Here is a 22,186-nt window from a genome sequence, read left to right as displayed (position 1 = left end):
CTTCACATAGCAGGCACCCGGGGGACTGGGCTCGCTATTTTCGGGGGGAACCAACCATGCCTGTTCGCAGGGGTCATGTCGCGCCACAAAACACCTTTTTGGGAATTATCATACGGAAATTCGAAGGACAAAGTGAGTAGCCTCGAACACACACAGCCGTTTCGTGATGCCCCGGTGCAGCGCCTTGCATTGTGCATGCTTTTGTTTTGGGTTGCGTTCTCAGAAGAAGCGCTGGCTGGATGCTGCTGTGCGCTGCAAAAACCCGGAGCGTTAATTTATATATATATATATATATATATATATATATATATATGTTTTCCTCTTACATGCTTTCTCTTTATTTGTTGTTATCCTCCGGGTTTTTTCCTCTTTATTTTTAAACCTATTCTGTGAAGCACATTGATTGAATTGCACTTGATGTATGAAACGTGCTATATAAATAAACGTTGATTGATTGATTGATTTAACTGTCACGCTCCAGATTTTTACTGTGTGACAGCAAAGCCAATTATTTTTGCTTATCAAACTAATTCTCAGGTAACTTTATAATGGGAAATAATACAGAGGGATAAGTATCTGTTATTACCATCTTATTTAATATTCTGGAGAAAAATGGTAGTGGTTAATTCCATTTTTTAAGGTCACAATAGGTTAATATCAAGGTACATAGCAAAATCCTCAGTGTTGATTCATCCATTTGTAACTCTGAGAGTTTTCAAATGTAACCAAATGGACCCTTCTGGGTCCATTTGGTTACATGTCTACACTCTCAGAGTTAAATTACACTGGAGATGTTACTGTGTAGGCTACATTATAGAAAGGCATGGCTGTTTTTACCCTGTGGTTTTGGGATGCCCCTTGTTAGTGGTCTACTGTCTGATAGCAATTGGAGCCTAGTTAATTAAATATAATTCTTGCACACCATTATGTCCACAACATGAAATAATCCAAACAAGGCTGCTTCAAAGCTATAATCCCCACAGTAATGATGCATTGTCATAGATCTCGCATAAGCAGTGCTGCATTACTCCACACCTTGCTGTTGGTCCATTGATTGAAAGGAAACAAGGCACCCATCTTTATTTGTGCAATACATCCATGACATTAAAAGGCACAACAGTTTTACCTTTGCCCATGCTTTCTCCACTGTTTGGGCGTATTCATTTTACTGCACCTTCGGCACAGAATGTACCATAATTAATCCTTAAACGTGAATGTGACTGGAGCCATTTATTGCATAAATTATAACAGTCCTGGCATGAAGCTTAATTTTGCCTTACTCAGCCAGATGCTTTGAACAGCTGCAGTCAAGAACATTTTTGGAGAGTAAACTTAATTCATCCATCTTTTTAGATTGAAGCGGATTATGCATGTTTGTCAAAAATCCATACTATACTGCAAGTGGCATCAGACACTTAAGTAATTTGTTATGAAATGCTATTTAGCAAATGTAATCTTTGGATTTGTTGATTTTGGTTACAGTATTTGCTCTGAGGTGATCTCTGCAATGACGTCCATTTGTCTGTCTTTGCATTACAGCACTGACCACACTATTGATTGGGAATCCTTATTTACAGGATACTGTCCTCATAAACAAATTGTTTCCATGCCAACACATCCACCTCTCCACTTACCAAGCCTCTTAACAGACCTCGTATTGAACTGTACTTCCCCGTGCTTGTCTTTGCAAACTGTTAATAAAGTATTCAATCAATTCAATCAATCAATTTTCCACCCCCACCGCCCCCACCCCTTCACAGATAAGAAATTCATCATCGCCAATGCCCGGGTACAGAACTGCGCTATCATCTACTGCAACGATGGCTTTTGCGAGATGACAGGCTTCTCCAGGCCGGACTGCATGCAGAAGCCGTGCACCTGCGACTTCCTCCACGGAGAGTTCACCAGCCGCCACGCCATCTCTCAGGTGGCCCAGGCACTCCTGGGGTCAGAGGAGCGTAAGGTGGAGATAACCTACCACCGCAAGGACGGTGAGTGGAAACAACGTGACTGTGTCTTGCAGGTTGTGTGAACGAACGGAGCTGTCACTATAAATTCAACTTTGGAAAAATCTCACTGCACGTTTGCTGCACTTCACCACGGGATTACTGCCCCGCATGTTTGGTGTAAATAAAACAAAAGGAACTCTTGTTGAATGGTCAGTTACACCATGGCCTACATCAGTACCTGCTTTAGTGGTAATGCGGCGCCGATGCAGGATGTGGGCTGTGCTTTTGACAGCTACCACTGTAAGTTAGCAGGTGTATTGTATTTCTTGCCCCTGCTGTGCTCTGCGTGGTGCATTTCGCTGCCAACCAGGCATCCGTCAGACTACTCGTATAACTTGGCAGCTCGGAGGCTGTGTAGAAACAAGGGTGGACAGGAGGGAGAAGCAAGCGAATGATTCCTTTTTCGCTGAAAAGTCCACTTTTTGAAGTGACACTCGGTTCTGTTCATTAGTCTGCACTGTATGGAGCCGAGCAGGCTGGATGTAGCTCAGCTCCCCGAAGACCCAACTTTGTACCGTCAGAGTGTAACGTGATGAGGCCCGGATGGCTTTGGTTTCACTGTGTGGTTTCTCCTTTATGCCCCGTCATTCAGCCAAAGGCACGATATGCTATTTTCTGTTTCTATATTCTACTGTACAGGTAATAACCATGATTCACATATACTGTCCGATTCAGATGTTGTGTAAATGATACCACCCAATGACTTGACAATCCTCTGTACAGTAGCTGATGCCAACCCCCCCCCCCCCCCCTCCCCCCCACCCCCATTTCCCATATGCTGGATAATCCGTCTGGCATACAGTATGCTGCCTTCTGAATACATTGCACACAGATCATGACTTGGCACCAGCGGGTTGTTTTTGTTTTGCTGAGCGACAGGCAGCAGTGAAAGTTTTAAACCTGCCTGTATATCGGCTGTGCCTGACCCCGGCTCATGCAGAGTTCATGCAGTGACCTCTAGCAACGGTATATTTATCCGGATGATTAAGCCCACCTTGCGTAACAGTGAAGGTGTAACCATTAGGGGTTTTGGTTGAGGTTCACTCTGTGCTAGCGATGGGGCTTAGTTTTATAGCAGCTGATGGTGGGTGGGGGGGGGGGGGGGGGGGCAAGGCTTCACAGAGAAGATAAGCAATAAAATCAGATAGAGGGAACACACACACACACACACACACACACACACACACACACACACACACACACACAGTAAGTGGTGTTTACATTTAAAAAGTAAGCCTGTTATAAGAAGTGACTTGAAGATGAGGCTGTGGTTTGTGTCAGGATCATTTAAGCGTATGTATAAGGGCCCATAAGCCGACCTATAATGCTGCCCTTGAATTGAAGGGCTTAATCACTTAAGCCCTATTTTATACTTCATTATACGGTGGGGTCGTGGGGTCATGCGGTGACAATAGCAGATATACAAGCTCGTAGCTTGTAGACCGGGCATTTTCGTAAAAAAACAACGTTGTTGGGATGCCATAGTTAATGTTGTTAAAGTTAATTTGAGGGTACAAGACGTTGTAACAAGAGAAAGCGACTGTGGCTTCCATTACTAACAGGAATACTACATTAGTTTAGTTTCTTTGTTTCATTTACTTGAAGTGATTAAAAGCACAATGATGACACTTGATACATAAAACAACTGATAAAGCGCCAATATGTGCAGGTTGGATAAAACAAAACAAAAAAGCTTCCTAAAAAACGTTGGTATTGGATGTGTTATGAGGTAGAGGCGCGACAGAGCACCTTTATACATGGACTGGTCTGGACTGGAGTTGAGTGTTTTTCATTCTCATGGAGATACGAGGAAGCCAATCAATGTGAGGGGTAGTAAAATGTGCAATACTGTCTGTACTTAGAAGATAGTTTACTGCCCAGTTGGGAGGAACAGTTGCGGAGTGTGTGTGTGTGTGTGTGTGTGTGTGTGTGTGTGTGTGTGTGTGTGTGTGTGTGTGTGTGTGTGTGTGTGTGTGTGTGTGTGTGTGTGTGTGTGTGTGCGTGTGTGCGTGTGCACGTGTACGTGTGCAAAGGTTAAAAGAATGAGACACAGTCCGAATATGCTTAGCTTGAGGGAAAGAGCACAGTTAAGTCAAGATGTCTTAGATGTTCATTTTGTTGAAAGAGCTCTCATGTGGCCTCGACCCCATTAGACCATAAAGCTGAGGCCAATAGCCTGGTTTGATACGGTCTCCACTGAACCATGACTTGCCTGGACAACGGCCGCAGGCAGAGTACAATGCTTGATAAGTAGCATGAATACCAATGCAGACTTTTTGCTTCGCATAAACACTGGGGAGTCTTCACTTTGCTGCAAGCTGACATCTGCTGTAGAGCTTGAAGTTGGCACGTTTTTATGAAGGCAATAAACCAGTGCCAGCTTTACATTTTCAAGCTGGCCTGAAAATCCACCCAACGCGACCCCCCCTCCAGGGGTCTGGTGCTTTCAACCTGGCCGGTTGGGGGCGGAGCCATAACCTCTGCATCGATCTGCTGAGCAAACAGCGTTAATGAGGACACAAATACCTTCATGTCTCATTGATCTTCAGACGCCGTATGCCAGAGAGGGTAAATCAATGGTGGCCAGATCCCTCCCCCCCCCCACACACACGCACACCCTCCCCATCCCGCTAACCTTACTGGCCCCGGGGGCGCTGGGATAAAAAATGAACTGGAGGGGCTTCAGACGCTCGCGCCCCTGCGGCTCAACGAAAGACCTCATTATAATAAAAACGATTTAATAATACCTGTTCATAAAGCACTTATCAAAACAAGGTTACGTTAAAAAAGTGCTTTACATAAAATAAAATGAAATAAAATCTGCAACAAAATTAAGCCAATTATATATATGATGTATAACAGATGAAGTGTAGTGAGACATAAAGAGGAACAATAGAATTTGAACAGTATTCCTCCAGATAACTGTCATTAATTCAGTTGTAAATGGCCCAGGGGCCCATCCAGTGAGTCAGGCAGACTATCCACCTCCTATCCACCAGTGAGCTCGGATTTTGGGCATGACAGCCACCAGTCAGTCCTACAGTAACTGCACAATGAATGAAAAAACAACACAGTTTTCATGTATACATTATAACAAAATAAGTCTTTACACATACTGCTTCTTCTTATGCCTGTGTGGTGCGTGCCTTAACCACTAGGCTTTGGTGCCCCTAAACATACTTGTTGACATAATAATGCACATGTATTTTTATATGCATGTGCATTTATCTATGTATCTTACCAAATGGTGGCACTGTGTCTCCTATGTGGCTTTGATTCCAAAAAGGACTACTGCCTCCACTCACCCCCTCGAGCGAACACAACTGCCTATGTTCACAGGTGGGAAGCGCTAGTGACTCCTACAAGTTGGTCGGGGGCACCTGTTCAGTAGGGAGTGGAACTGGGAGAGACGGCGCTTTCCTCCACATGTGTTACGCCCTCCGGGTGAAGCTCCTCACTGGCAGGTGAAGAGAAGCAGCTGGTGCCTCCATGTGTGGAGAGACATGTGGTTGTCTACTTCCTCCCCAAGACTAACAAGTAGGGCTTGGCAGTGACGGGGGACCATTATCACGGGGGGAATTGGCAATGTCTAAATACGGGGAGAAAATTGAAAAATTACAAAATAGTTGATCAAAAAATAAATGGGAGAAATACAGAATGTTCTCCTCTCCTGGTTTCAGTTAAAAGCATAGCAGCAAGCGTTTGATTTGGAGCCTAATGATTGTTTTTTTTCTGTTTAAGCCACGTTAAAACGCCATTGCAATATTCAAGGTGTGAAGAAATAAAAACTAAAGTTTGCCAAGGTTTTTGGCAACAGACCTGACATTGTTGGATGACGGACTGAAGTGATTACTGAATCTGAGAATGTACTTTATCACGGTACATAGCCAATTATGAGAATTTCAGATTTCAATTGAAGGACATTATTAGACATCCTGTCTTTATTACCTCCTAAACAGTTGACTAAATGGGACAAGTTTGCAGAGTTGTTGGTATATAACAACAGAGTGAAAATCTAGGACAATGTTTTTTTCATGAATTAGATCTGAAGAATGTTTAGCTCTTGCATTCTTAACTAACTTATTGTAAGAGTCCATTCAGATCTTGAGCTGTTTGTAATAAATCTCAAGTTCTGTTTTCCTCCACCTACGTTCAACCCTCCTACATACTCTTTTAGATTCTCACTCAGGGAGATAACCCTGTATTATACTTAACTGTAGAGTTAACAGGTGCTACAGCATCTAAAGTTGGGGTGCAGAGTAGATTAAAACCATTAACCTCATCAACATCAACATTTTGGGATAAATGAACAGCCAAAAATAGGGAGGACAATTTTGAGGCAGTGTTTTCGTTAAAGATGTGAGAGCACAATTTGCGTGTCTACGTACACCATTATGTAAATACTCAATCTAAAATAAGCCTGCTGTGTATCTGACCCAGATGATACACTGCTTGCCAGTTTGGAGAACATCGTCTCCAAGGCTGACAAAGTCCTCGGCTAGGCTTTGATGCTGTTGGTGCCCTCTTTAACAGTGGTGGAAAAAGTACTCGCATGTTTTACTTAAGTAAAAGTATCAAAGCTGCAATGTAGAAATACTCTGTTACAAGTAAAAGTCCGGAAAGTGCTCATTATGCAGAATGTCCCGTTATACAAGTTTTCAAACGTATAAAAATCTTTTGAAAATAGCAGATCTACAAGCTCACATTGTTAGCTTGGAGATCAGCTATTTTCAAATGGCCAAAACGTATATAGGGCTGAAGTGGTTAATGTATGTTTTGTAATAATCAAAATCTACAAAGTAACTAATAACTAAAGTTTTCAAATAATTGTAGTGGAGTAAAAGTAAAATGATTGAAAATTGGAAATACTCCAGTAAAGCAAAAATACCACCATTTTTTAAAATCTTTAACACCAACAGAGTAGACCACGTTATTACATTCTAGCAGTTGCGGAGCAGAGGTGTTTGTCCTTGACTTTGGGCACTTGGATAGCAGAATCTCTGGCCTCTGGTCACAGAACAGGCTTGGCTCTTGGGCTTTGCCTGGAACAGGCTTGACTCTGGGGCTTTGCTGCGAGGCTGGGCCACAGGTCGTCCTTCAGAGCCGACAGGGTGCCAGATGGAGCCAGCTCGCCCCAGAGTGACAAAGGACCCAGACCATGGCAGGGTTGGTGTCAGTGTTCGATACACAGAGCACAAGATTTAGCCTGGGTTGTGGCGATAGCAGAGAGAGAGAGAGAGCCCCAGGAAAAGCTTGTCCTTCTTCTTCAAATCCTCCCATATAGCGCTGGATGCTGTCTTCAGTGCAGTGAGGATGCGAGTTGCCAGTTTCCACACACAGCCATGTCCCATACGCTGCCGGCTAGCTTAGAATGAAAGGTGGTTGGTTGCTGTCTGGAAAACACGTCTATAACATGTGTGTCACATGATACTGTATACTGTTGCTGTTGGGCAGGAACCTTGTAATGTATCTCCATATTGTAACTTTTTTTTCCCTCCGTAACTTCGTCATACAAGAGTGTCGCACAAAAGTAGTTAAAATATCAGATGCGATGCGTTGTGAGCTTGTAAATCAGCTATTTTCACTATTGTATGTTATGTTTTTATAGTAATAAATAATAAATGGTTTTGGACATATGAGGTTTCCACCTGACAGCAACGTTATGTAGATGGATGGGCATGGATTTAGTTTTTAGTTTTCTTTTGTCTATGATTGATTGATAGATTTTTCTGTATTAAAGTATCATGCTTCCAAGGAAGCCCAGCCCATATGGACTTACAGGATACTTTTCCTGTTCATTTGACATAAACATTATGATTGAGACGCACTCAGCGCCGATCTAAAATCAGATTAATCTACAAACAATGTTCAGCGTTCATGCGTAAAATAATAGAATTTGAGGTTAAATGCAAACGCCAGGGGGTGGCAATTTCCATCCCCTGGGAGTCGGAACCCCAAATGACACCCCTGAGGTGAGGGATAAAAACAATCGCTCCCAGCACAGCAGAACTGCTCTCGTAATTGCCTCTTCATAATAATAGGTGAGCTCCATTGATTTAAGCTGTTATCTTACGTGGATTTGGAAAGGCAAACTGGGTCTTTTCATTTCACCTCTGATCATAAGTACCAGTCAGCGCCCTTATCTCCATCCCATCTCTGGACTCAATCGACGTCCGCTCCTTACCCCTCATCTCGTCTGCTGTATTCACAGTCTGGGGGAAATGTGAATTCACGGTCCGGGGGAAATGTAATTTCGGCTGGCTGATTGCTCTCTGGGTAGACCGTTGGGGGGGCTTCTCCACGAGGCAATCTGCCCTGTCTTCTTAATCGCACGAGCTAGAATCCACTGAAACGCCGTCATTTACAATCCGTGAAGGATACTCTGCTCGTCAGCAGAATCTAATGTGGGATTCTTGATGCTCGGTGACCCCCCACGGTGAGCCGGCGAGCCTTTCACTGTCGTACCCCATGACCTCTGTAGCAGAAGTAGCTGTGCGTGTCGTTTTGGTATAGAAGTCTCTCTAATAGCACATACATGACATTTAACAGAATGAGTGGCTTGCTGTGCTGAAATTCATTTTAAGTAGTTTGGATTTTGCTTTCAATGTGGCCTTCACTGTTTTGACTTTGTCCAAAGACACAACTCTCAAATGACTTAATTTCCTCAAATTTCCATTGTGGTGATTATTCAATACTAAGCATAGCAGTGATCAGGTGACAGTCGATCACATGGTACGATGTGTCAGAAAAGATTGTTTTCTTACTTGTGATCTGCGCAGACCTTGTAATGCATTACCCAGTTGCCTAGCACCATGTGATATACGTAATTTGTTTTGTAATGAAACTAAATATATCACCTGAATCATGCTTGTAAATTGACCTCAACACCACAGAATCTTCAATGACACATTTCTGGTATTTATGGTGCATTGTGCTACAATTTTTTTCACCACATGCCAATCATCACCTTGGTTTCTCTCTGTTAGTCATTATGGGATATGCTAGTGATAGAAAACAAAAGAATCTAGTGGTAATGTAGTGTGGATTTGTGTGTGTGAGTGCATGTGTGTGTGCTAGTGTCTCTGCATGTGAGTCACACTCACTTACACACACAGTTTATGTATTTTGTGCGAAGATGAGACAATGTCGTTTGATGTACGGCGCTCAGCCAGGCAGCCAATGATGCGTTCTTCTTTTATCAAATTTCGCTCAGTGAAGTGAAATGTGGGGCCAAACTCTTGTCTGCTAAGAGCATTGATTCACAAAACGATGAAACACACTGGTACATTATACAAGACATCTACATTATACATCTTAACCACTTGAACCCTCTAGTCTTAGTGAGACAGGCTTGAGTTGCAACTGTACTTGGTCTGCCCTTGTTTCCTTTTACACCACATCTCTCTTTGCCAGAAATCTACAAGCTCACAATGTGTGAGCTTGTAGATCAAGCTAGTGATCTTGAACAATGTTTCTCAAAGGGCCACTGGTGGTCCATGGCATAATTACAGGTGGTCCATTGGAAAATGTTTTAGAATGTTTAAAATATGTGATTGTGTTAAATGTACCATAAATATGTTGATCAAATTGAAGTTTTTTTTTAAACTAATAGGCGTAGTGTGGGGAAAAAGCTTGACATGAAATATTGACTGTCTGATATACTGCGTTGCGTGCTGTCATGCACCTAAAATAGCACATAATACAAGCTCACAATGTGTGAGCTTGTAGATCTGCTATTTTTGGTGCGCTATGCCAGTCCACAACTAAGTAAATTCAGCTTTAAGATCATTAATGTTAAATATGATTATAGAAATGACTGTTTTATGCCCCCCCCCCACACACACACACACACACACACACACACACACACACACACACACACACACACACACACACATACTCACGCACGCACGCGCGCGCTCACGCACGCGCACGCACACACACACACACACACACACACACATACACACACACACACACACACACACACACACACACACACACACACACACACACACACACACACACACACACACACACACACACACACACACACAGTGAGGTGGCCCTTGAGGATTGTTCGAAATATGCTAATTAGAGCTCATAAAATGTTGAGAACCACTACTCTCAGAAGTATTGGCTTTGACAATATTAGAGTAGGCCCTACACTGCAAAATCTGGAGTATTAATTTAAGTGTGAACATTGACTATTTTTACACTAGCTACACTATCATTGGGCTAAATGAACACTCTGGATGTTTACAGTGTAGTTCTTAATGAGCTGAAACTGCTTCTGGCCACAGCTACGTACCTGTGTGTTTTCTCACGTCACTGCTTTAGGGCTAGCTTTGAGTTGTGTGCATCTATTAGTCTCGTTTTAATTATGTTTCGCTATTTAAATGTATTGAAAGCAATGACGCATGCTCTAACAGGACATCCTTTGATTTAACTGCATTATTCATTTTCCGTTTTCATCTTAACCTCGCCATGATCTATGGCATCGGGTGTACCCCGTTTGATTTGTGGATGAATGTCCGTAACTTGACTTTCCAAGCAAATTGCCCGGTTAACTGATTTTGCAATTAACTGTCTATGTGCAACCGATGATGCCAGTAAAGCCATCTCTCATTCAACAGCCTGTGTAAATAGCCTGTTGCAACTCACTCAACTTAATACTGTATGGCGATCGCTCTGCCCCCTCCCCTCCCCCCTGTCAAGTATTTAAATAGAATAATCACAGCCTTGTGGGGTGTGAGTGCGCTGAAGAGCACACACACAACCCGGGTCCTTGGATCTACCAGGAAATCCATAAATTCAGCCCACCGTGAAAGCTCTCGCTCATAAATAAGGCGCGAGACAGAGAATGTCGATGTTCAATCTGAGTGCAGCCAGACGCGTCCCAGACACTCACCAGCGCTTCCTCAAGCCTTTAAAAAGTGTTTTTCACGTGAACGCAGTACAACTCGGCCAATATTGGGCGGGGTGTATGCTGTCGCGATCATGGAATATTACTTTACCATTAATTGTCATACAAATGATTGCGATTGCCGATTTAATTGCGTCTTTGGCATTGAACATTGGAACACTATGAATAAAATTATGGAAATCCTTGAATGCACTGTAGTTACTGTACTTTTTACTTATCTTTAAGGTCAGGGGTGTACTTTCGGTGGATGGAATAAAAAGCAAAACAGAGAATGCAGCGCTTTGCATTTTCAAAGCAGACAGGTGCGGCAGATTTGCATATTGAATCAGAGTCAATAGCAGGTCCAAGGTGATCTAGCAACACACACAAACACACACACACACACACACACACACACACACACACACACACACACACACACACACACACACACACACACACACACACACACACACACACACACACACACACACACACACACACACACACACACACACACACACACACACACGCACGCGTGCGTGCGTGCACACACGCAACACACAAACAATGAGAGGGGTAAATACACCATGTTTGAGGTGTTATTTTGTATTCGCATATAAAGCATAGATGACAACTGTTTTTATTTTTAGGCTGGAAGATTTTCGATTTCCACTCCTCCACTGGCAGTGGCCATGATGTATTGAAAAGCGTGTACTAAAATAACTCAAGCTGACAAGGACAAAAAAATAAAACAGTTTTGTTTTGTCAGGTAAATGCTTGCTAGGTTTAGAGATAGTCAAGTACTGCTTTTACCAGAGATATTATTTTTCATCATGAGATTGGCTAAGAGAAGTGCAGGGTATAGGGAGTGGGAAAAGTTTTCTATTTTGTATCTTTTCTTTCTGGCAACGGACGGTAGAAAAGCTCTGAGAGCTCAGAGCTAAGGAGGATTTTTTTGGAAGGATTTCATCAAAGAAGCAGGGGTTACCCAAGCCTCTTAACCACCTCCATCAGTGAGCACCCTTAATACAAATGCTAAATCAGTAGTTCTCCACTTTCAAGATTTTTCTAAAATTGTATGCTTGTAGATCGGGTAATTTCGCTCCTTTGCAAGACGAAGTAGGCTGAAGTGGTTAAAAAAACAATATTTAGGCCACGCTTCTTACTTTCATAATATTGCATAATCTGTTGCACAATTGATTAATCTCTCTTTCGGTTAATCGTTTAACATATGTATTACTTATAATACATACAGTATATATTACTTTAGACCATAAAGCTATGGTAAAATAATGTAATGACCGATGCAATGTGATGCCGACTATCCGATCACTGAAATGTTATGCAGTACATTTTCTGTCAATCAATAATGGTTCATCACCACATCGCTGCCATTATTCATCTCATTTTTACAATCACCTGCAGTAAGGGGTGGGGGGGGGGGGGCGCTATCCCACCACCGTTGCTTGTCATGGACAGTCTTGAATGATATGACTGTACACCCACTGGTGATATATCACGTAGCCAAGTCCAGTGGGTATAAGTTATTATCATTAAAGACCATCCTTCACAAGGTACCATCTAAATGCGATGCACGAGGGGTCCGCAGGCCCAACGCAATGAGGAACCATAATGCTGTGTGCGTTAAATGAGCCGGCAAGTATGGAGATTGGAAACGTGCCGCTGTGCAAACCCTCATGTTGTTACAGTATGTGTGTCCCTGCCTGCACTCTCGTCTTACTCTCTGTGTGTGTGTCTGTCTGTCTGTCTGTCTGTCTGTCTGTCTGTCTGTCTGTCTGTCTGTCTGTCTGTCTGTCTGTCTGTCTGTCTGTCTGTCTGTCTGTCTGTCTGTCTGTCTGTCTGTCTGTCTGTCTCTCTGTCTGTCTGTCTCTCTCTCTCTCTCTGCCCCCTATTCCACATGCCTCAGATTTAGCTTTGCTGATAGAGAGTGGGGTTGAATGAGAGGGACCGAGGGGGGGGGGGGGGGGGGGTCTGAGAGAGGGAGAGCGAGAGAGAGAGAGAATTTGGCAAGGAGGTGAGGTGAGAGTGAGAGAGTCGCAATGACATTAAAGAAGGAGAGAGAGCGCACAAAGACAAATAGATATACGAGAGAGGGGAGAAATGTGGGAGAGAGGGAGAGTTAGAGAAAAGGAGAGGTTTAGAAAAATACGTGAGGTGCGTGTGTGTGTGTGTGCGTGTGTGTGTGCGTGTGTGTGTGTGTGTGTGTGTGTGTGCGTGTGTGTGTGCGTTTGTTTGTGAGAGAGAGACGGGATGGAGGCAGACCAAGAGTGTGTGAGTGTGTCCACTCTGGGTGCAGCGGACTATCGGATGGCTGCGTCCCTCCAGCTCAGGAACGCCCTCCTGAATCCAACCCAGCACCTTCAGAGCCGTTTCAATTATAGATGGCTTCAGCTTTGCCTATACAAGACTAAGTCTGTCAGCCTCGAACACCCCCTCATCTGTCTCTTTCTCCTTTTATACCCTCTCAACTCCGTCACTGTCCTGTGACTTTGTTTTTATTTCAGCCAGTCTATTGGCATAGAACAGAGGTCCTCAAACTTTTTCACCCCCATACAAGATTTGTGTAAAATGTCTCAGATATTCCATACTTTTTATTTTCAAGATTTTTTGGAAATAGCCTATCGAGAAGCTCACAACGTTTCGAGCTTGTAGATCGACTATTTTCAAATAGCCTATGTATTGTATATAGGGTTAAAGTGGTTAAACTGATTTTAATGCTACTGTACATGACACATTTTGCTGGGGAACCCCTGGAACCCCCTCAAGGACCCCTGGGGGTCCCCGGACCCCACTTTGGAGTAGAATAGATCTACAAAGTGCAAATTATTTAACTCTGAGAGTTAGTACAGTAAATAAGTAATTCAACTTTATTTCACTTTAACATAGAAGATGCTGTACACTGAGCAATCAAATCACAACAGATAACCTACAGATAAGGCAAATCTAAAACAACTGCAAATTCGTTTTTAACAAATTCTTGAAACAGTCAATTGATGTTTTTTTTTTAACTAACAGGAGGCAGTTAGTTGTGAGTTGAGTCTTTGGGACTGGGACAGCCAGAGGGCCTGAGAGATCTTACATTTTTAAGTGCATATAACCGAAGGATCCGTACGGGTCTATTCGGTTACATTTATGCACTCTCAGAGGATTTATTGTGTACTTGAAGCCTCGCGTGGGTGCGGTTAACCACACCAGGGACATTCAAATACCAACGGCTAAACTGTCTCACTGTCGATCAGTGAGAGTTGCATGGAATTGACTTTCACATAGTCCAGTCATCCGACCATTCCCAAATTGTGAAAAGTATAAAAAAGGACTCAAAAGGGTCCTATAGTCTTGTGCAGTGTGTAGTCAGACGATCAGAGATACCCTCAGAAGTCTGGGGACTCTGGGGAATTCAATGTATAGGCTAGAACTGGGTGGAACAAGGGAAAACAGAAAAGGTCTGGAGTGCTTGGGCGTCCAAAGAATGTGGGATGAAGGTGCTGTTTGCTAGGGAACACAAAAGTAGAAAAAAAATCCAAGGCACTCTTCTGGCAAGGAAGTAAAAAATCCTTTATTTTGATGGCTATTTCACTGTAGAAATATTAAAAACACTGCATATTGTATAACCTACATATAGCAGTACAACAGCCTTCTTCAGGGTCGCCCTGTTGCACCGCTACACGTGGGTTGTATTACATACGTTGTTTTACAATAGAGCACCGAAGTCCTGACGTGACTCGTTCATCCCCAGGTTTGCGGAAGTAATTTCTCTATGGAGAATAACATTGGGTCATCTTAGAATCGTCTCATATAAGAATTGTGGTCCAAAAATAAACACCGCGTGTCGGCGTTATTGTCAGGGAGGGGGTTCTGTATCGTTTATGATAGTCAGTCACTTATATTTGATACAGTCTGTTTCTGGCGAAAATGTAACTAATTCGGCGGAAGTAACATTAGCGTTTTCTCACCGTCAGTTGATGCTTCATATCCATAAGAGTCAACACGCCGGGGTCATTTGTTTATTTTTGGAACACAGTTCTTATTTGACGCGATATTAAATACGTCTATGGGATTCAGAACGGGGGTGGAAAACTGCGAACCAGGTAGACAAACAAAGGATGTGTAAATGACGTCAGACTTCGGCGGTCTATAGGCATTGGTTTTAATATTTCTACAATGAAATAGACATCTTAAAAACGGCCAAAAGAGTGCCTTGGAATTGTTGTCTTTTATTTAACTGGGTGGAAATCACTTGGAAATAAAAAAAATCACACCCAGTGTGAAGTGGGCGGTGTGGTCATCACAGTGGTCATCATAGTGATGGAAGCTCACTTCCAAAATTTTGGAAGTGCATAATCCTATTTATAGGTTATTAATGTCATCATGTGTCTTGCTAGCCAATCACAGTGCTGAATAGAGTCAGCCAATAGAGTCAGCCAATCACAGTACAGCTAGGGGTCTACTAATGGGCCAATCACAGTGCAGGAAACTAATACTAATGAGGTGTCCCAACCCCACTTTTAGGGGCGGCTACACCGCCCAAAAATCACACCCAGTGTGAAGTGGGCGGTGTGGTCATCATAGTGATGGAAGCTCACTTCCAAAAAAAAAAAGATTTTTGGAAGTGCATAATCCTATTTATAGGTTATTAATGTCATCATGTGTCTCGCTAGCCAATCACAGTGCTGAATAGAGTCAGCCAATAGAGTCAGCCAATCACAGTACAGCTAGGGGTGTACTAATGAGCCAATCACAATACAGCTAATGAGGTGTCCCAACCCCACTTATAGGGGCGGCTACACCGCTCAAAAATAACTGCATAGCAAAGACATTAATCAAAGAGATTAGTCAATTGGCTTTGCGGATTCGTTGAGCTTTGCGTCGCGTTTGTGCCACTGCACCTATAGTATATATTCCCGACTTGCATCGTTTCCAAGTTGCATGGCCCGAAGTAGGCCTTTGCCCAAAGGGCACCAGTCTAGTATATCTGTTATTCAGGAATCTCTGTCTTTGTGTCTGTGCCTGTCTCTCATTCGGCTTCACGGATTGGTTGAAACACTTGCCCTAAAATAATGGAGATCTCCAAACTCTCCCAAGTTGATGCTTCATACACTGTAGCTGACTGGCCTCCAAGTACTCTGACAACGGGTACGGCACTAAGTTCTCTGACAATGGGCACTGCTCTAGTCTATAAAAGTAATACTCTGCCTTATGTACCTTATTATTACACCTGTAACCTAGCAACTGCCACCAGCTGTCAGAAACAACGTAACACTAACCAGCACCAGTTTGCTACTGGGCGAAAGTGAATTACATAACGGCTTTGTCTAATATCACTTGCTCTCATGCATTGTTGCTTAAATCCAGTCTGTTAACCCAACAACATATAGGTTACAACAGGTCTAAATGGGTAACCCATTTAGACCTGTTGTAACCTATACGTTGTTATACCGTTCAATCCGGGAGCCACCTCTGTGTCTCATTAGTTGTTGCTATACATATAGCAACATAATTGTTTATTCATTTTTTTAGTAAGATTTTGAATGTTTTCAGAAAACTTAGGTTAGGTTTTAGAGGGCGTGTTTCGGCCTCAGGTCTAAATGGGTTAAGACCGGGAACGCATCTGTGTCATTTTAGATTTCTTTGGCTATTCAAAAATCGTGAAAATGTGTGCAAATCTTTGAATATATATATTTTTAAGCAAACATTTGTAACTCAAATCTTTGCTTCTGGGGGTCCCTGGAACTAAATATTTTGAGATGGGGGTCCGCGGCCAAATACATATAATTTTGGGGGTCCTTGACATGAAACTGATATAGCAACATAGGTTTTTTTCAAAAAAAACTGTTTGGATTTAGAAGACATTTTGTAGAATCGGCCTCAGGTCTTAATGGGTTAAAGTGTAACTTTGTCAACGTGACCTTGAGTTTCCTGATGTACTTTAAAATACACCACTCTCATTTTAGGATGAAGCAAGCTCTCGCCTCTGTCTGAGAGACGGCAGTGAGCTACAATCAATGTGTCCCCATTGTCACTGCGGAGGTAATGGGTAGCAGTTGACGTGGATTAATACCCCGTTGGGAAGTGCAGCCATGCCTTCAATGTTTTTCGATTCCCACTCGAGCGTGCCATAGGCTGAGCGGCCTGAGTGTGCCGAGTCGGTTTGTTGGCTCTCCCTCAACGAGGGAAATCTACAGAATTTAACCCTAGTGTCCCTATTCTGGGGGCGAAACAGTCAGCAACCATTTCAGATGTACAAGCTCGTGAGATTATAAATGTGCTATTTTTGGGGAAGAGATTTGGTGTAGAGGGCAAAAAGGACGGGGGCCTAGTATAGACCCCTGGGGAACTCCGGACAATCAAGTATATAGGGTGTAAGTGGTTAAGAAATTGGTAATTACAGTCAATGGATGATGATGATGGGATCTGAGGCAGTGGTTCTCTAAGAGGAAATGAGGAACAGTTTTAAGTAACATTCTAGCCTTATTTCATATTTCAGCTATTTGAAAATAGACGATCTATAGATAGATGGATAGATCGATTGAATACTTTATTGGCAAGCATTTAATAAAACACAGTGACAACAATCAAAAGCACCAATGTGGATTAGACACAAAAAACATTGTTTCCAATGTGCTCCACTGCAAGCTTTGAGCTTGTAGATCTGCTATTCTTTTTAAATATTGATATTTTTTTAGCAACACAATGGGGGTAAAAAACATCAATTTAGGGGTCCTTGACATGAAAATGTTTGAGAGACACTGATCTGAGGTTTTATGTTACCAGGATGCCTTTATTATGAAAGGGATTAAACAGTGCAACATTTGTTCACTGACTATTTATACACCCTGGCCTGTGCTCTTCGGTACCTAACTGTCACAGAGTACTGTATATACATTTGTGAGATGCACAGAACAGATGATTGTCCCTCCTGCCTATCATGCTACCTCTAGCCCCATCCCAAAGATAGAGGGAAGGAGCGAAAGACAGTTCTGCGCGCACTACAGCAGCATAGCGTTGTCTTGGCAACTGGGGGAGAGATCACATGTGATTGTAGTGTTCCAATTCATTCTGGCATGTCAACGTCCATCTATAGGGCCTGAGTTACCAACTGTTATGGTCAGCACAATGAAAATGACATTAATTACACTGTAAGCATATACAGCATAGGTACATATTTGGCATATGGAACAGTATGGCTGGGCGATAATTGGGGGGAAAATCTGTCATAATAATACTGGATACCACAATATCTGTTTGTGTATGGAAATTTAGGAAATGGAATATAAATTAAGTCTAATTAAGAGGAGAAAATTGAGATGTTGACCTGGCATGCTCAAGTATTTTACAAATCTGACTCATGATTCACAATATAAAAAACACTCCCATAATGTTGCTAGTACAGACATACACAGCACGTAGTGGTTCATAAAAGAGCTCACATACTGTGATCAGTCTGTTCACTGTACACTCATCAGCGTGATTTGCACTTTAATAAGCATTCTTAGCAAACAGACACAATGGTTATGTGTTATGTGTAATAATTACCACCTTAAAGATATGGGGCTTTTTCTTTATGGACGTGATAGTGTAGCAATACAGGAAATGTGTGAGGATGACATACATATTTTCATCTTAGTATAACTAAGAGAGATGTGACAAATCCATTTTTGATGTATAAAAAAGATGCAGTTTTAAATATCTTAAAAATAAGTGCAGAAAAAAGGTGACTCAATTAATTGCTTCCCTTAATGTTCAAGTAAATTGCACCGGTGTTTCTTGAATTTGAAGTCCATCTGTCATTCACCCCACCAGTCTGTACCACCCCACCAATTCACTCAACATAATGTCCATAAATGCTGAAGAGCACAATGGTCTGTCAGTGTCTTCAGTGTAGGCTCTTTACGCAATGACATGATCAATAACCCAAATGACAAAGGTATTGACTAAAAGATTAGAACCTGCTGTATATTTTACCATACATAAACACCATAATAAAAAACATGTAGGCAGTAACAGTTTGGCTAGCTACAGAGAATACATGATATGCTATTCATAGTCATTCAAAGAAACAAGTTATTTGCCATCATCTTCACTTAAAATAACAGTAAATTATTATGTAAACAGACAGATCTATTACCAAAACATGATGTCTAATTCATCAGTCTTGGGCTCTAATCTGTGTCAATGGCACCTTAATCAATAACCAATTTAAGAGATGGCCTGCCGTGCTGGCATCTCTCCGCTGGCACATCCGTTATGGTCGTAGATCTTCTTTCCATTAGCAACCTGCCAAAAGTTCAGCCTCACCCATCATGTGAACCACAAACCCAATCATTATCTTAGTGGTCTCGCATGGCCGGCCCTCTGAATGGAGTGCTGGGGAAACTCAGGTTGGAAACAGTGGCTAAGATGAGCAGGCGATTCACTCGCTGGGGCGTGGATAAACTGTGATTGAGTGGTGACTTATGGCTATTTTCGACTACTATTTCAAGGGTTCTGGGATTTGTTTCCATACGTCACAGCTCGGGTTCAGATAAGGTTCTCAGAGCCGAATTTGGGCCCTGTTCAGGAGGTAATACTAACCCTGAACTCAGAACTTGTACTTTCAAAACTTTTTTTTAAGAGTTTATTTATTATTTTATTTTTATGACAAACCTCCCCAGTTCTAGTTAGTAATGTAGAAATGTAAACGAAAAATCCTCACAGATGATTCTGGAAGGTTCCTGGTTAACCCACATAGTCGAAAAGACCAAATGGAGCGTTTTGCTGTGGTCACACTACAAAGCACACAACAATGCTACAGGCTGCCATTCATTTTCAAAGGAAGCCAGCAACCTTGTAGGCGACGCCCGATGTTTGTAGCTGCTACAAAATCAACAAAGCTACAGTCCATGTTGAGATGGCTTCAACTGCAGCTACAAAGCTACAAAGCGACCAAGTGATGTTGAGCCATTTCCACTTACCTTCTCTCTCCACACTTTTCCTGCTTCTAACGGGGGAAACGAATTATTTCCTTCAGCCAGTTCCGTGTTCTTTTTAACCCCTGGCTTGATATTTCCTTTTATATATTTTTTCTCGCTCGTCGGATGTATGTGTTGATCAACACTTCAACAGCGACTCGGCAACGGATATGCCAGAGTCCTCCTGTGTTCCTTCGACTGAGTGGGAACTCAAAGTGAAGTTTGATCGAAACAACATACTGTATTGCTGATCAACAAAGATGGAAGAGAGATGGTTTGGGCATGTGCAGAGGAGAGATGAGGGTTACTGGTATTGGGAAAAGGATGCCGAAGATGGAGCTGCCAGGCAAGAGGAGAAGAAGAAGGCAAAGAGGAGGTTTATGGATTCAGTGAGAGAGTACATGCAGGAGGCTGGAGTGACAGAGGAAGAGGAAATGACACAGAGAACAGAAGCAGATGGAAACCCAGATGAACCGCTGTGGCGAACCCGATGGGAAATAGCCGAAAGAGGAAGAAGAAGAAACATGGAAGAGAGAAACGTTTATAAAACATTGCCTGACGTATGTGCACAGCACAAAATATCATCATTTTGAGATATATCCATCCATCTAAACCTGACACTTCAACAGAAGGAAGGTAGACCTTTATCAATTCCGTGGGAAATAGATTTTCACCCAGGTGATGGCTGCTTACGGGTACTCGTGGGGGAGCTGTTAGGGGTTAAATGTCTTGCTGTTCAATTCACTTCAATTCAAAGGCATGAAAGGCATGAGAAAACAAACGTTTACATTGCCAAAGATAGATAGATAAAAACTATCAAAATTAAGTATGTATAATCAAAGGGAATAAAGAAATGTATAAAAAGAGCGATGTCACAGTGAAACTTAGAAAAACTAGTTTACAAAACCACTCAAATGTAAATCTTCTTTATAGTGTAGTTAATGTCTTGCTCAGGGACACTTCAACACGTATGCTGGGTGGCCAAGAGGAAAACCAGTGACCTTCTGATTACGAGACAGCCTCTACTAAGCCATTCAATCCGCTTTTTGCTTCAAACTTCCCCAGGCTTTCTTTCTGAGAAAACAAGACTGGTGTTCCGAAGTTATTATCTTAGTGCCAGGGATGGATGGAGTCATTTTCAGAATTAACGTTGGACTAGTAATAACGGCATCCATTTTTAATCTGAAAGACAAGCACTGCAATGTTTTCAGAGCATACTGCACCTATAGCCAGTCTGACTGGCCAGTGTGTGTGTGTGTGTGTGTGTGTGTGTGTGTGTGTGTGTGTGTGTGTGTGTGTGTGTGTGTGTGTGTGTGTGCGTGTGTGTAATGAGAGTTAATGAATATAGGCCATGTTGCTGTTGTATCTGTGGATTAAGCAGGCGTGTGTGTGTCTGTCTGTGTGTGTGTGTGTGTGTGTGTGTGTCTGTGTCTGCATTACCAGACGGCAAGCAAAGGGTCAGTCTGGCAGCCTCCCCTCGACCTCCCCTCCCCCACCCTCCATCCCCTCACCAGTGCACACTCCTCCTTCCTCCTCCTACCCTAACGCCTCCTCTCAGAAGCCGCTCCCCCTCTCTCCTCATCTCTAACCCCCTCTAGGTACTACCCCCCACCCAGCAACCACCCCCCCCCCCCCCCCCCCCCCACCCTCAGAGCAGCCCCCACAGCTGTGCACAGACGCAGCCTGGTGCAGTCTGGTGCATGTTGTGTGTTCGGTCGAATGGCCCTCGTCCAGCCAGTGTTGAACCTGAGCTCTTGATGTTGGCATGAAAGATGCAGGATGAATTCAGTCCACTTATGGTTTCATTAACCGACAATTATGCATATTCCACTGTGCAAATCTATCTAGACGGTTTAACTATGGGCAAAAAAAAATAACTTGTTTAGAAAGGGTTATGTGATAGTAGTTAAAAGTAATGATGACAATCATCGTCATTCGTTCAGTCACTCAGTCCTTTGCTTTAATTTTTGCAAGCGTGTGATTTCAGGCCTTTGGTCCCTCGTGTACCTCATTCAGAATCTGAATAAATCTACATTATGAATGAACGTCTTGCATCTACAGTATGAATGTCAGCAGGCAGATTCATTCATTACGATGCGTTTTGGTCTGATCGTCGTCACTTATGCTTGGCTTTATTTTGGATGTATTAATTTTTTTTTAGGATTACTCTCGAGATCCTGTTTTGGGCACATTTTCTAAAATCTTTTTTTTCCTTTTTTTTTAATTTAATCTTTTAGAAATAAAAAAAGAAATAGCAAAGATGGCAGACCTCCAAACTCACAATGTGCCACAATTGGCTA

At 42.6% G+C, this 22,186-nt stretch overlaps 1 protein-coding gene across 1 annotated transcript in view; it reads left to right on the top strand.

Moving 5' to 3' along the window:
- Window positions 1-56: 56 nt before the first annotated feature.
- The window catches only part of LOC308080556 (voltage-gated inwardly rectifying potassium channel KCNH7-like), a gene marked incomplete at both ends in the record, with an annotated part of 123,516 nt that continues 101,386 nt past the window's right edge, over window positions 57-22,186 (top strand). The window contains 2 exons of the mRNA XM_080422451.1: window positions 57-132; window positions 1,761-1,991. Of these exons, the coding sequence (XP_080278577.1) occupies window positions 57-132; window positions 1,761-1,991 (307 nt within the window). The remainder of the gene's footprint in view (window positions 133-1,760; window positions 1,992-22,186) is intronic.

Source organism: Gymnoscopelus braueri, assembly GCF_963280865.1.
Source record: "Gymnoscopelus braueri genome assembly, chromosome: 24".
Taxonomy (NCBI): domain Eukaryota; kingdom Metazoa; phylum Chordata; class Actinopteri; order Myctophiformes; family Myctophidae; genus Gymnoscopelus; species Gymnoscopelus braueri.
This window is presented reverse-complemented; position numbering and strand designations above follow the sequence as displayed.